Source organism: Equus caballus, chromosome 1, assembly GCF_041296265.1.
Source record: "Equus caballus isolate H_3958 breed thoroughbred chromosome 1, TB-T2T, whole genome shotgun sequence".
NCBI lineage: Eukaryota > Metazoa > Chordata > Mammalia > Perissodactyla > Equidae > Equus > Equus caballus.
This window is the reverse complement of record NC_091684.1, coordinates 13577418-13593226: the sequence shown is the minus strand read 5'-3', so window position 1 is coordinate 13593226 and position 15809 is coordinate 13577418. Positions and strand designations below refer to the sequence as shown.

At 40.5% G+C, this 15809-nt stretch overlaps 1 protein-coding gene across 6 annotated transcripts in view; it reads left to right on the top strand.

Moving 5' to 3' along the window:
* INPP5F (inositol polyphosphate-5-phosphatase F) overlaps positions 1-15809 on the top strand; it is an 84412-nt gene that overhangs the window by 13784 nt on the left and 54819 nt on the right. For all 6 annotated transcript variants that reach the window (XM_070259835.1, XM_023638302.2, XM_023638295.2 and 3 more), the window contains exon 2: positions 6640-6720. Coding sequence is in view for 4 of the 6 variants with exons in the window: in XM_023638302.2 (XP_023494070.2) it covers positions 6640-6720 (81 nt within the window). In the remaining 2 variants the exon portion in view is untranslated. The remainder of the gene's footprint in view (positions 1-6639; positions 6721-15809) is intronic.

The window sequence follows — 15809 nt, the reverse complement described above, 5'->3', positions numbered from 1 at the left end:
GGATATGTCGAATTTTTGTCAGGTATCTTTCTGTTGCTGATTAAAAGTTATACATTCTTTTTATTTTCTTCTATGGTTTCTCAAGACTTAGGACTCGGTACTTATTTTCTCATACGTAACTAGAGTTTACCTATATCCATGTTTTTTTCCCAAGCTCTGTTTTTACGTCTCTTTAGACTCTTCCCCGTCTGGATTCTCCGTCTCTCCAGTGTCGGTGACATAGAGGAGGGAGGAGCTGGCCGTCGTGCTTGGTTTGCTGGTTGGACTGGAATTGGGTTGCCGGGACTGAGACTGCCTGTCCGGTTTTGAGCTGCATTAGAGCTGTAGCTCTATTTTTCATACTGTGAGGAAACGAAATTCTGGGGTTGTATCTTGGCGTTGAGATTTTCGTAAAACGATATTACTCTGAGAAGGCTTTCAGGAATGATGGCCTTACCATAAGATTTAGTAAGTCAAAAGCATATTGAAGTTGGGTTTTTGTCTTTTTAATCTTTTCCTTTTTTTTTTTTTAAGGCCATATTGTAGACCCTTGATGTAAATATCTTCGAGGAGATTTATCAAGTGGTAGGAATCTGGAATTTTAAATGCATATGCATTTCCCAACTTGAGATGAAAGTTATTGAACATTCACATGCCAGACGTTGTGCTGGACACTTTTACATAATTCTCTCATTTAATCCTCATAAAAACCCTAGAAGTTAGATGAAATTCCCATTTATGACAGAGGAAACCAGAGCTGAAAGGGTTCAGAGACTGCAGTAGAGCTCGGACTCTCCTCCTGGGATGCCGAACCAGGCTGTGCCCACATCACACCCACATGTCTTGACTCTGTCCAGCCTTCCAGTTCGAGAGTCAGCCCCAGGCTGCCCTTGTCCATACTCCTGTCTGTCACCTGAATCTTTGCCTTTAGGCTTGTGCTCTCCTGTCCGTCCTCTACACGCTGGTCCTTGTGTTCAATCTCAAATGCAAATCTGCCCTGTCTGGAGATAACAGCTCCTGAATTTACTGTCTGTTCTCCTCCAGAGCTGGTCCCCAGGTTCTGGCTTGTGCAGCTGGAATAATGGTGGCACACTGAAAGCGCCATACAAATATAAAATGAGAGTGTTAAATGTTCGTTACCTGAGAATTTGGTAGGGAAACTTTTGGTGGTAGAGGTATGTTAGAAAGAGCCCTGGACTGAGAGTGGGAAATGGTGTTTTGATTTTGACAAGCTGTGTAATGTTGGTCACTTTACCTCTGCCAGCCCTGATGCCTTTATCTGAAATAGAGCAGATGACTTTAGCTTTGCCACTTTAGATAGTGAACCCTTCTAGCATGTTTTCACTGCAAATTATCTGACTTCAGTTTGCCTCTCCATTACATATGATACCTTTATTCGTCTATTCAGCATCTTGGAGCCTGCTGTGTACCCTGCACTGGGCCATAAAGCTAAATGACACTAGGTCTCAGTGAGTTTCCTATTCAGTCAAGGAGACAGGCAAGTCTGTAATTAGGTGCGTTAAACGGAAAGAAGGTGCCATGATGGAAATGTGAGCAGGGTTCAGTGGGGCTGCAAAAGAGATCCTCCTGATCAGTTCTCCTGGGTGGGTGGAGTGGGGAATGTGTCAGGGAACACCCGTGACCCTTGTTCTGAGTCTGGAATGAAGAGCAGGCAGAAGTGGGTGTGGAGCAACATTCCAGGCCCGGCCTGTGCACACTTCTGGGTGACTGAAGGAAGACCAGGATGCCGGGGGTGGGAGGCAGGAGGAGGGTGGACAGGACCAGCCCATGCAGGGCCTTACAAGCCTTTCCAAGGAATTTGGACTTTGTTCCTAAGGCTTTGGGGAATAGAAGTTATACGATAGGATTAGCAATGTTCATATTTATTCCTTTTTATGCTTAATATATTTCTTTCACAATATTAGACAAACTAGACTTTAGGGCAAAGAGCATTATTTGAAATAAAGGCATTTATTACATCCTGATAAACAGAGCAGTTCACCAGGAAGATATAATAATCCTGAATCTGTATATGCCTGACAACATAGTCTCAAAAAATGTAAGGCAAAATTAAGAAGGAAAAAATGGAAAAAATACACAAAGCGTAAGATTTTTAAAAAACAAGGCTTCTCTCAGAAACTGTTAGTTTAAGCCTTCAAGAAATTAGCAAATACATAGAGGAGTTGAACAAAATAATCAACAAAGTTGATGTTATGAGCCCTTACCCCAAAGTTAAATAGTGTGTTCAAATGTTTGAGGTCCATAGTGAAAAATACTTAAAATCATGACCTGGTGAACACATACATATATGTATGTTCCAGAAACAAAAGTTTCATGAAGTGTTTCCTTTTCCATGGTGCAGTTTTTCAGTTTTCTGTTCTATTCTGTATCATTGCTCTTACTGTTTATCTTCTTATACAAAATATAAAGTGGATTTTGTGACCCACTAATGGATTGACACTCTTTTTCTTGAAAATACTGAGTTAAAAAAATATGCTTTTCAAGCACACATAGAACATTTACAAATTGCCATTCTGGATTCCCCTCACCACGCCAAGCCTCTGCTACCCCCATGTTCCCCTCTGTTGTTCACCCTGCTAAAGCAAAGATAACTTTGACTCCTATTTTTACTGAGTCAGGGCCATCTGATACATTCATCTGCTTCTTGTCTCCATATCTATATTTAGCCTTTCATCTTTTCCTCCATTCTTAGAAAACAGTAGTGTCCTTCCTTTCCAAGGTTAACTATTACACCTGTACTTTTTTTTTGAGGAAGATTAGCCCTGAGCTAACATCCACTGCCAATCCTCCTCTTTTTGCTGAGGAAGACTGGCCCTGAGCTAACATCTGTGCCCATCTTCCTCTACTTTTTACGTGGGACGCCTACCACAGCATGCCTTGCCAAGGGGTGCCATGTCCGCACCTGGGATCCGAATCGGCGAACCCTGGGCCACCAAAGCAGAACATGTGCACTTAACCGCTGCGCCACTGGACCAGCCACTACACCTGTGCTTTGGATTTCATCATCTTCTATTTTCTTTTCCTCCTTTAATATCTCCTCTGGTCCTTACATCTAGACATTTCTCCTTGATCATCCTATCATGAACTCGGTCTTAATGGATTTACCTGGTTCTCTCTCTGGACCTCAAAGATTATCAATGACTATTGTTTTTAGTCATTAGATCACAAAACTTGGTCATCTTTTTAGTTTTTTTCTAGTTAAAATTTTAATTTTCTTGAATGGCTGATGTGTTCACTGGTTTGAAATGCCAAAGATGCAAAAGGGCATTGAGTTAGGAGGGTCTCACCCCATTATCTCCCGGCTGCTGTATACCTTGTCTTTCCTTTCTGCCTTGCTTCCTCTTCCTCTTCTCATCCATGTCCTTATCTTCTCCCCCTCAGGAGAGAATAGACGTTTCATGCCATCTTTGATTTACTCTCTACCTGTCCTTGGTATAGCTTCCTTTGAGGTGTTTCGTGTTCACCTCTTCCTGGGCATTCTTTAGCTCCTGCCCACCCCACTCCCCAAGCTAGGCTAGCTCCAGGTCCTTTCACGTCAAGACTCTTGAAATACCTTCTAGTTCCTTTCCCTGCACTCAATCTCCACTTCCTTTCAATGCCATCAGCGAATCCCTGGCTGCAGTCTTGTCCTGTCATTATCTGCCTGCCGTGGTGTCCAGGAAGTGCAGGCTCATTGGTGTTTTATTTAAGTCTCTCCACAGTTGGCCTCAGTTTACTTTTTCCAGTTTTATCAATTCATTTCTCCACTATACCCGTTGGTCATCTGTTCTAGACTGTTCGCTCCTTTGTTTTTGTATCTTTTTAGCCTGATACAGTGCCTGGTTCCTGACAGGTACTTGGTAAGTGTTTCTCCGATGAAGGGACAAATTCCAGAACAAACCTTGAACTTTCTTTCTTTCTATATTATTTTCTTGCTGCTTTCCTTATGCTTGCAGTTCCACTTCTATGTAACTGTCCCTGACTGCTTTGGCTCTAACTTTTTCTTCCTCTTCCATATTGCTAGAGCTCATTTGGTACCCAAGGGGTAGAGTCTTACAACTGTGGTCTGTTCACCTGAGGTCAGAGTGCAGAGTACAGATAGCTGGACCTCTTTCCTGCCCAGGGACTTCTGTGTTGGCAGATGTTGAGACTTGGCCTGCCTATTTGAAAAGTCAGATAGGGAGCCTATATGACTCCCTATTGAAAAGAAATCAGGGTGTTTTTAGTCTGTACACCAATGTGAATTCCAGTGGGCTTAGTTAGATTTTTAAAAATTAACAATGAGATCAAATTAATAAATACTTATTGATATTGGATAAGGAATAACTTTTTAAGCATAAAGATAATGAAAAAATGATAGATTTGTATAAAAATTTAAAACTTTGAAAATATTTGCAAACATCTCAAAGAGTTGATGTCCTTAATATAAAAAGAACTCATAAATCAATAGGGAATATAACGAAAAATCGTTAGAAGATATGAACAGGAAAATCATAGTAGAAGAAACATAAGCAGCCAATTTTATAATTAAATGTTTAATCTTACTAGCAACGAAAAGAAAATAAACATCCTATTAGGCAATAGATGCAATCAAATTAGCAAAATTAAAAAATTCTAATACTGACAAGAGTACTTTAAAACAAGCATTTTCATATGCTTTTGGCAGAAATTTAACTTGCTTATAACCTTTGTAGAAAGAAATTTCGTACTATTTGGAAGCTTTAAAATTTTTTTGTTTTTACCTACTAATTTTATTCCTAGGAGTCTATCGGAAGATATTAATTAGGGAGGTAAATACAATATTTGCATGGCGTTCATTTATCACAGTATTTTTTATAATAGGGAAGAACTGGAAATCACCTAAATGCCCAGGAGTGAGGAAGTGCTTTCTTAGGTGGAAAATTATGCAGCTGTGAAGTTATAATTTTGAAGAGTATTTTGAAGACTTGAGAAAACACTCATGAAATGTTATAAGAAAAAATTAGCATATAATGCTGTATTTGCAGTATTGTAATTAGGTATGCACACAAACGTATGACCTGAAATGTAGCAGAATAATAATGTTATCTCTGGGTGGTGGGATGGGAGTGATAAAATATTTTTTTCAATTTTATACAGAGTTACTTTTATAATAAGAATGCATGTTATTTAAAATGTAAATATTGTTTTATGGATTAGTTCCATGCATAGCTTCTGAGAGGCCCTGTAGCAGGAATGTTTAAGAGCACAGGCCGTGAGTCGTGCAGACCTGGCTTTAGGTCACAGCTCTGCCCTTGATCCATTGTAGGACAAGTTACTTTTCGAAGGCTCCGTGTCCTCATCTGTAAGCTGGGACCCTGAATACCTAACTCACACAGTTGTCAGGATCAGAAATGATCATGTGTATAGCAGCCTTAAAAACAATTCATTTCTTATTTACTTTTATTCTTGCATTAGAGTGAAGTCAACTTTTTTTTGCCTTCCATTGAATATGTCATTAACAACAAAGATGTTCAAGATACAATAGTCAAAATGCAAACTAGGGGCCAGCCGGGTGGCACAGCGCTTAAGTGCGCACGTTCCGCTTCGGCGGCCCAGGATTCGCCGGTTTGGATCCTGGGTGCGGACACAGCACCCCACATATAAAGTAGAGGAAGATGGGCATGGATGTTAGCTCAGGGCCAGTCTTCCTCAGTGAAAAGAGGAGGATTGGCAGCAGTTAGCTCAGGGCTAATCTTCCTCAAAAAAAAAAAAAAAAAGAAAACTAATTTGGAGACTAAACTGTTAAGTCTGTAATTACCCCATGAGTTACAGATTGATTATAAATTTAAATAAAATTTAAATGGTAATAGTCAAAATGTAATTTAAATTTTCTGCTAAGAGAAATATTGTTTTCATTCTTGCTAATCTTTTCCACCTGTTGAATTACCACTAATGTTGCATTTATCTCCGTGTATGTAACAGCCTTTTGCAACCTGGGTTCCACGTGAGAATAAGTGCTAATGTCTTCAGGCATCCGTTGTGTGTAATGAACTAGCTTCTCTACTATGTGTCTAGAATGGTAGCAGTTATGTGCCATTGGGAGAATTGAGAAGAGAGTCATCCAAATCATTGTTCCATGGTTCGGATGAGGAACCCCGATTGGGATGCCTGGCACACAGCCAGCACTCAACACGTGGAAACGGTTCCTATTGTTTTTGCCCTAGATGTCACATATAAGAACACTGGCTTTCTGGATTTCTTTGTTTGGTATAGGCTTCTTTGGGAAAGGGTATTTTCCAGAGTGTGATCCAGTAAGTGGACCTCTCTGTGGCGGTTTCTCAGGCCTTGTCTTTGGATCTGGGGCTGACTGTGGCTATGGGCCTGCGATACTCCTCTTATTTGCCCTCCTGGAGTGTACCAGCCTCTTTCCTCCACTGCAGGGCGCCAAAGTACTGCCTCCCATCTGAGTAGAGTTTCAGAATGTCAGCCCTCTCCCCATAGTTGTCCCTGTTCTTAGTCTTATTCAGGCCTCAGATTTAATGCTTTTTCACAAATTGCTTGATAGTAATGTATTCAGTTCTGGATGTTCATAACTGCTCTTTTGGGACATTGATCATTTTTTGATATACTGCTAGAGTTATTGTTTTAATATGATTTCTGATGAATATTTTCTCATGACTGTGTCTTATTTTATTTTAGCTACTGACCTACTTCTTGCCTGGAATCCCATTTGTTTGGGGTTGGTAGAAGGTGTTATTGGGAAAATTCAGCTTCATTCAGGTATGTTTCTGTAACTCCTTAAACCTGTCAAGTTTAATGTGGCATTCTGACATTTTCTTCTTTGAGAATAAATGTAGATTCTGTTATGGCTTTGATTCCTGTGCCTTAATTTTGGATTTGCCCAAAGTGTGTATATTTCCATATAAGTTTCATGAAATAAAACTTGAGAGAAAGGGAGGCATAATATTACAATCCTTTCTTCCTATAAAAAACAAAAACCAAAAACACAACTTACCAAATGCCTACTGTGTGTCAGGAATTGTGATAGTTGGTAGGACACCACAGTGAGCAAAAACTGGCCCATTCCCACCCTCATGGAGCTTACAGTTTAGGAGGGAAGACAGACGTCAGTGAGTAATCATTGAAATAAGTATGTAATCGTTTGATAATGGTGGTAGGTGCTCTGATAGAAAGATACGCCAACTGCACTGATTACAAGGGAGAGGATAGTAGGAATAGGTAGGCAGGTGGCAGACCAGGACTGGTTGGCTTTGGATCAGCTGTCCGTTCCTGATGCAGTCACCTCTGACCAGGGAAGAGTATGGGCTTCTTAGTATGCAAATTGCCTTTCCAGGGCAGGCAAATTGATGAAAGGTCTAGGTCATTCACCAAGCTTTCACTTGGAAGGACAGGCACCTGTGCCCTGGGCTCAGAGGGAATTTTGTTTTTGAGAAAATGGATGTTATATAGGCAGGTTCCAAAAAGTCCTAAAGAAGACTAAATGAAATATTTTACACAGTAAATTTAAATGTTTTTCCTTTGGTATCAATTTTAATATGAGTTATGAACTGTGGGAGGCTTTACCATTATTGCTTTGTACTTGGGACTATAGCTATCTCTGTAATCTTACCTTTTTAATTCTTTTTTTTGGTGAGGAAGAGTGGCCCTGAGCTAACGTCTGTGCCCATCTTCCTTTATTTTGTATGTTGGTCACCGCCACAGCATGGCTTGATGAGTGGTGTAGGTCTGTGCCCAGGATCTGAACCTGTGAACCCTGGGCCACCGAAGCAGAGCATACTGAATTTAACCACTATGCCACCAGGCTGGTCCCTGCCCTTTCTTATTCTTTTAAGATAAAATTATTGAGCATTTTGGAGCTAGGTTGATTTCTGGATGTTATAAATAAGGCATATATTACTAGAGATGATCTAATTTTCTTTTGCTAGATTCTTTGGTTGTTTTTAATATGGAATTTTTTTTAGATAGGAAAAGATGTTTATCACAGATATATGGTATAGGTTGTTGCAAAACAAACACACATATATCTTCCACCCAGATTAAGAAATGAATCATAACCAGTGTTTTTGGAGCCCTCACTCTGCCTTTCTCCAAGTGTATCCTGCTTCCTTTCCTTCAGGAGAACCTGCCGTTTTGCGTTTTGTACTTATTCCCTCGATTTTCATTATTGCTTTTATTACATACCTATTCCTAAACAATATGTTGCCAGTGTTTGCTTTGGGGGATTTTATATAAATGATATTAAACAGTTTGTGTTCTTTCACTTCTTTTTTCCCCCACTCAACTCTTTATTTTTGAGATTTATCCATGTTGATGTATGAAACTTGAGTTCCTTATTTATACTGTTGTATGAATATATCATAATTTGTCCTTTTTCCTGTCATTGAGTGATGATTTTTTTTTTTAAAGATTGGCACCTGAGCTAACATCTGTTGCCAATCTTCTTTTTTTTTTCTTCTTCTCCCCAAAGTCCCCCAGTACATAGTTGTATATTCTAGTTGTGAGTGCCTCTGGTTGTGGCATGTGGGACACCGCCTCATTGTGGCCTGATGTGTGGTGCCGTGTCGGCGCCCGGGATCTGAACCTGTGAACCCTGGGCCGCTGAAGCAGAGCACACAAACTTAACCACTTGGCCAGGACCTGGCCCCTGGGGGATGGTTTCTTTTTTGTTATTAGAAATAATACTGCCATGAGCATTGTTGTATATTCTGTCTTTGGTAGTTTTTTAATTCTTTCAATACAGAGTAGAAAAGACATTGTATAACCAAGCTAAGTATTTTAGTAACTCTCCCACCTGTCCACATTTACATATGTTGTTAATTCATTTACATACTGACAGGATAATTTCTGAGTGTTCTGAGTTAAAATTCATTTTCTATTGTTTAAATGAAGTGTATGAAACTTTTGATTTATTTTTCTTCAATTTCACTCTCATCTTGGAGCAGTGAATAAATCACTGAAATCAGTCAGGAGACCTGGATTCCAGCTTTATTTATTAGCTTTGAGACATAGGGGAAGTTGCTTACCATCCATTTCATTTGTCTATTGCTGTGTGACAAGCTACCCCAAAAGCTAACGCCCTAAAACAACAACAGTGTATAACATCTCACGAGTCTGTGGATTGGCGGAGAGGCTCTTCTCTCTTCTGTTGGCTGGGTCATTTCACATGGCAGCGCTGAGCTGGGGGTTTGCCTGGGGTGTCTCAGTTTTCTTTCATGTAGTGTCTCTCTCCATGTATCTCATCTTACAAGGCTTCTACTTTGCGTCCTCAGTCTCACTCAGTCTCGCTCCTTGATGCCTGGATATCCTGTCAGGGTGGTGACTAGAAGACAAGTCCCACTGTGCAAGGGCTTATCAAGCCTCTGCTTGTGTCACTGAGCTTGCTAATATCACGTTGGCTACAGGAAATCACACAGCCAAGCCCAGAGCCGGCATGAAGGACTTCACTGGGGCGTGCCTTTCAGGAAGGGTTCTTTGGGGCCACAGTGTCCCTGAGCCTCTACTTCGTAAGCAGTCAAACGAGTAAAAATAACTGCCCTCTTTTTTTCCCCAAGGGTGAGGTGAGTCTCAAATGAGATAAATATACCTGATAATGCTTAATAAATTATAAATCACTATTTTATCAAGACTCTTTTGTTGCAGATACAAACCTATCAGCTTATGCAAAACCAGATTTTTATAAGGAACCTAAGGGACCAAAACCAAGAAGTGGACACTGTATGAGATCTGAGAGTACTTTTTGGGGGGGCAAGTGGTATCTGACCACCACTTCTCCCTGTACATCTCCTTTATTCTTCTCTTCTTTTTGGCTTTCTCTGTTTCTGTGTAAGCAGGACAGAATTTCTGCTCTTATGTGATACTCAAACCAACTTCAGCCCTCAAACCAACTAAGATCTGATGTTCTCTACAACCACGGGAGACTGACAAATATGTTACTGGTTGATGAGTTTATGATACTGTGAGAGTATGGTCATCTCTGTGGTCAGTCCCCGTTTGTGTGTACTTGCCCTTCTTGCACTGCCTGCCTTTCTTTGGACCAAAAACAAGTGGTTGGTAGGCAGTGAGGGTACCTGTTATGTAGGATGAATTGGAAGAGGGAGAGGTGGGGAATAGAGTGAACTGGAGAAAGAAAATATAAAAAAAAAGGAAAGAAGGGCAGGGAAAGTATCTCAATTTTTCTCTCCTAATCTCTCTACCTTTTTTTTCTCTTGTCACATCACTCATATAAGATTTGACTGTTAAGAAAGGGAGTGGGGAGGAAGCAAGGAAAATCTTTTCTGGGCCCTCTGCTGCTCTTGTTTCCCTCACCCACAGAGAGAGCTGCAGCTCCACCCTGGTGTGTCACTCCACCCCCAGCTCCTTGCCCTCTGAGCATCCGTCTTACTCTTCTCTCCTTCCCTTTCTTCATCCTCTGTCCTGGGATGCCTCAACTCCTCCTCTCCCCTCCCTGTGCCCCGTTAAAGCTCTTGCTCTGGCCACACCATCAGCTTGGCTGATGGGAGGTGTGCTCCTGGTATGTATTAGAACTGAGAGAATCACTTTAGGTGCCTTTTCCCATGGGAGCATCTTACCTTCTGGGGGTAGAGGAGGAGGGGTATAAAATGTCTGTGCTTGAACTCACTCCTGTTTCCCTCCTACTTATTCTCTACATATTCATGCACAAATTTTTGTTCTTGCCTAGTGAGATGGGAACATAAATTTATTTGAACAGATGTCATTGACAGTCAAAAAATGGCGTGGGTGAGCCCTGCCACTGTTCCTGACTGTCACTGAACTCTGAGCTCTGTGGAGTGCAAGCAGGCATGATTTAGGAGCCGTTTTAGTTTGCTAGGGCTGTCATAGCAAAGTTCCCCAGAGGGGGTGGCTTAAACAACACAAATTTATTTTCTCAAAATTCTGGAGGCTGGAAGTCCGAGAGCAAGGTGTCAGCAGGGTTGGTTTCTCCTGAGGCCTCTCTCCTTGGCTTGTAGATGGCCACCTTGTCTCTGTGTCTTTCCGTCGTCTCCTCTCTGTGTGTGTCTATGTCCAGATTTCTTCTTATAGGGACACCAGTCATATTGGACTAGGACCCACCCTAATGACCTCATTTTAAGTGAATTACCTCTTTAAAACCCCTGTTCTTTAAAGTAGGGTCACATTCTGAGGCACCTGGGGCTTAGGCCTCCAAAATATGAATTTTGAGGGGACATAGGTCAGCTCATGACAGGAACCTAATGTCCACTGGAATGCTTATTACAAAAGCGTGTCAAAGAGAATTCCCACTATTGCTCCTTAATCTCTGTTTCACAGTGAGATAGGCCATTCTCCGAATAGCATTGCCTGGGCACCTGCCTAGAGCTGGACTTACCCCGAAGATCGCACCGTTGCCTTGGGGTCAGGTTACTTCATTTAAGCCTCACTTGCCAACTCTAAGTCAAAGATGTTTGCACCTCCTTGATACAGTTATTGCGAGATTTAATACAACTCAAAGTGCTTGGCATGGTTCCTGATAGAAGTAAGCATTCTATAGGTGCTGGCTATTATTTTTTTCCTTAGTTTTAAAAGTAACTTAGAGATGTCAGATATTCCACTAGAGAACCATGTAAGTTCTATCTATACGATTTTGAACAAAAATTAAACTTGGACTGTTTTTTCCAAAAATGTTAAATATTTGCTAAAACTATGATGATATTAACATGTCATTAAAAGACTACATAGTGGGGATTATAAAAAGTAATGTTTTTAGTGGTAAAATATTAGTAACATTAGTGAAGGTTATATTTCATAATCCACACACTTCTTTTACAAAATGTGTGGGGGAAGAACTTTAAAGTTATTTGGCTGTGGTGTCCTTTGCTAATCATTGCCCTTCCTTTTAGCAAGTGCTGCCAAAAATTGTTCTACAGCCCTGGTGCCTAGGGAATGCCGTTGAGATCCGCAGCTTTTTCTTTGGTGTGGCGGCCTCTTCTCCAGACATTTGCAGGCAGGTGCGCTCCCAGTCAGCGTGTACTGTGGTTCATCTCCCACAACTTGAATGGGTCTGACTTTGGTTTGATTGGTTGGGGTTTACTAATGAGGAACAGAAAGTAGAAGTGACGTGTAATGTGTTAAATAGATGAAAGAAAAGTAAAGCTCCATGAAAAATCAGCAGTTTTTACTTCTTATAGTATTCAGGAGGAAATAAGAATGATAGTCAAATTCTTATCACAACTGTAATTACACATTTAATTTTTTGTTTTCTTCTTTGTTGACTGTCCCCGCTCTGGAGGATAAACTCCAAGACGGGGGCTGTGTCTGTCTTGCTCATTCCTGTGTCCCCTGGTGCAGGGGCTATTCAAAAAAATTCAGCAAATGTTTATTGAACAGATATTTATGGAGTGCCCACTGTGTGCCAAGGCCTGCACTCGGTGCTGGGAGTTGCGGGGCAAGCAAAACCCAGAGCTTTGAGGAGTGTGGAATCGAATCCTAGAGACAGATGTTAATTACCCGATCACACAGTTTTATCATTAGACTTAAGCTTCTGAAGAAAAATGTGGGATGTTGTGAAGCACATGACAGAGGGCCCTGATTGGTGGGGCTGGGGGTCCTGGATGGAAGGCCTCCACAAGGAAGTGATGTCTGAGTTGAGGTCTGAAAAATGAGTAGAGATAACCTGCACTGGCCAGGGTGATGGGCAGGGGGTGAGAGGAGAGACGGTTGTTGGCTGAGTAAGTGGCTGTGCAGAAGCCCACATGATTGATGTTTTTCCTCTCTTTATTTTCTGTAATGTTGGGGAGATACCCTGTCTTCACACACATATCTGTGAAAAGACTGCTTTAGGCTGGAGACTTGAAACGGATCATAAAACCTCTTTAAATTAAAGATTTTGAAGATTGAGAAGAGCATAAGCTCAGTTAGGGTAAGACGTATCTGAATATAAAAAGCAAAAGAATATAATCCATGATATATTCAGAAATAGTTTGAAGAGAAAATTGTCAGGAGTCTTGCTTATTTTGGCAGTGGAGGCTCTTGGTTTAGTAGTTAAGTGAATTACTGCCTGTAGTACTGAACAGCCACAGTTCACGCAAGTAACTCTTCATTAAAATGCTACTCGCCATCTGCTGTTCCTCCACTTTTGATGTGGAGGAAGATGTCTCAATCGTTAAAATGACAAAGTGTTTTATGCATATGGTTTAAAAGTGTGATTTTAGTCATCTATGACACCTTTCTTGCTATGACACTAATGACATGAAATATTTTATATATTTTAGTGATGAATGAGTTGAGTGTCACTAGCATTGCTTTAGTATTTTTCCTAAAAAACCATTGGAAAACCCCACTCCTCAGGGGCACTGGAGAAAAGGGAAGAGGGGCTGACAGGACCCCTGCGGAGCTCTCAGCCTTTGCTGGAGGCCTGCTTCTTGGCACGCCTTTAGATATTGCTTCTGTTCAAATACGGTTTTAATTGTCTGTGTACAACTACACTGTGAAAGAAGTAGGTTGTTTTATTGTCTACTGACAGCTCACCTTATTAAAAACATGTAAAGATTGTGATGATGGTTGTACAACTCTATAAATTTATTAAAATCATTGGGTTATATACTTACAATGGGTGAATTTTATGGTTTATAAATTTTATCTCAATGAAACCGTTAAAAATATTTGTCAGAAGATAGCTTTTATTGTAGCTTGTTATCATTCTGATTTTATTCTTAATTAAAAAATTTGAAACATCTACTTTTTGGTAACTTACAGGTGATTTGTTTTCATGTACTAAAGTTGCTTTGAGGGAAGTATTCTAAAGAAACAGTATTATTTGTGACATAAAATTTCTACCAAAATAGAAATGATCTAAAATGTAATTCAAATACAGTCATTTTATATGCATTTTGGCATTCATGAGGATGTCAGAAGTATTTATTTTGGAGGTGAGATTTTCTTGGTGACTAGATTGTGGCTAACCCTTAAAAGATTCTTTAAGTGTAGTTTAGCTGACCTATTCTATTAACGGCCCTAGGTCTTGGAAGAAGGCAGTATGTGGTGGGAGAGATTCCTTTCTTTGGCATCTTCTCATCTCTCTTTTTTGCTTCCCTCCCCTTCCTTTTCCTCTGTCCCCAGGCACCTAGGTGCTGAATGGCCTTTACCTCCTCTCTTGGCTCCCCTTAGCCTGTTCCATTACTCTGTGCTTCAGAATTTTCCACCACCTCCCTTGTCCCTAATCTGAGCTCCAGTCTCCTTGGTGCAGATGCTTCCACCTCCCAGGTAGGAGCAATGCTTGACCTAGGCAGACGAATGTGAGCCATAGTTCTGAGCTCTCCCAAGGTCAGCAGACGAGCATTCTTCTTTATTCTGAGCACATCGCTAACTGGCTGATTTTTATATTTTCCGGCAGAGAGATACTTTAGATGCAGGCCAACTTGCCTCTTCTGCTATTCCACTGTCATCCCATTTTTCTAGTTATAAACCCATTTGTCCTTAAACTCCAGTTGTTTTTCCTCAATGATTCCTATGGCAGTGATATTAGAAGATTTTAGCATCAAAAAGAGAAGAGAATTGTTAAGGTGAGAGTGACTGGCTGTATGTATGGGCTACCTATAAACGTGCTTTCTATTTTTATTTCCTCCTTTATATTCTTCTTGAACTTTCTATCTTATTGAACATTTTGAAGTGATTACAATCAAATTATTATCAGGTCTAATTGTGTTTAAGAAAGGAGATTCTTGATAAATATAGTGAGTTCTCACTTACTTAGATGTGACCAATATCAGCCATCCAAGCAGAAATTGAAGGTCATTCATTAGATTGACTTGGTTATCAGGTTGTTACAGCCTGTGGGCTTGGGTCCCCTAATCTGGGGGCAGATCGCCTCCAACCTTGAAGCGTACTTATGTCACTTCTCAAAGCAGTAATTTACCTTCATGATGACAAACCTGCATCATGAATAAAAATCCCAATTATACTTAGTATACTTAATGTACTTAATAGGAAAGTATATTATATCTGAAAGTTTTCAATAAACATATAAGAAAACATGTTAGCTCTTTAGGAGGATAAGCTATAGTTAGCTGGGAAATGTACTTTTATATAGAAATTATTGCCCAATGATCCTTTATAAGTTAGACTTTTCTAGTTTTCTAAGACTATTATAGATACAAAAGATTTTGTATTTTTATAGAGTATAATAGATTATTTATGGCAGGTCACTATTAGAGATTTTATTATTAGGATGAATTTAAATTCATCCTAAGCATCACAGGCTAAGCTGAATATGTTTCTGATTCCACCATTTGGTACTTTTGAAATGGAGCCTGTTAAAACTCTCTCTTTGGGGCCGACCCGGTGGCATAGTGGTTAAGTCCGCAGGCTCTGCTTTAGAGGCCCGGGGTTTGCCAGTTCAGATGCAGGGCACAGACCTGTGCACCACTTGTTAGGCCACGCTGTGGCAGCCTCCCACATAAAGTAGAGGAAGATTGGTACGGATGTTAGCTCAGGGCCAAATCTTTCTCATAAAAACCGCCCCCCCCCCCAAACAACAAAAAAACCCCTGCCCCTTGCCCTAGATGCTCTCCTTATGAGTCATTGTCCATTTTCTGTAAACCCAGACTAAGGAAACTTTAGTAGGTAACAGAGCAAGCAGCCAAGAAACATGGAGTAGTTACTGTGTGTGGAAGATGAACAAAATAATAATTGGCTCGTTAGTCACTTGAGAGCATCAGAAGCCCCATGTGATGTGCTTTTAGCTTCCTGACAAGGAAAGAGCAGCACTACTGTGGTGGTAGTGTTATTGTAATTCCTCTTACTTGGTGTACAGTGCTCCCTGAAATACGTTCAGGGATGCATGGTGCTTTATTTCCATTAGGGAAAAAAAGCATTCTCTTAGTGTAGTTTAAAAA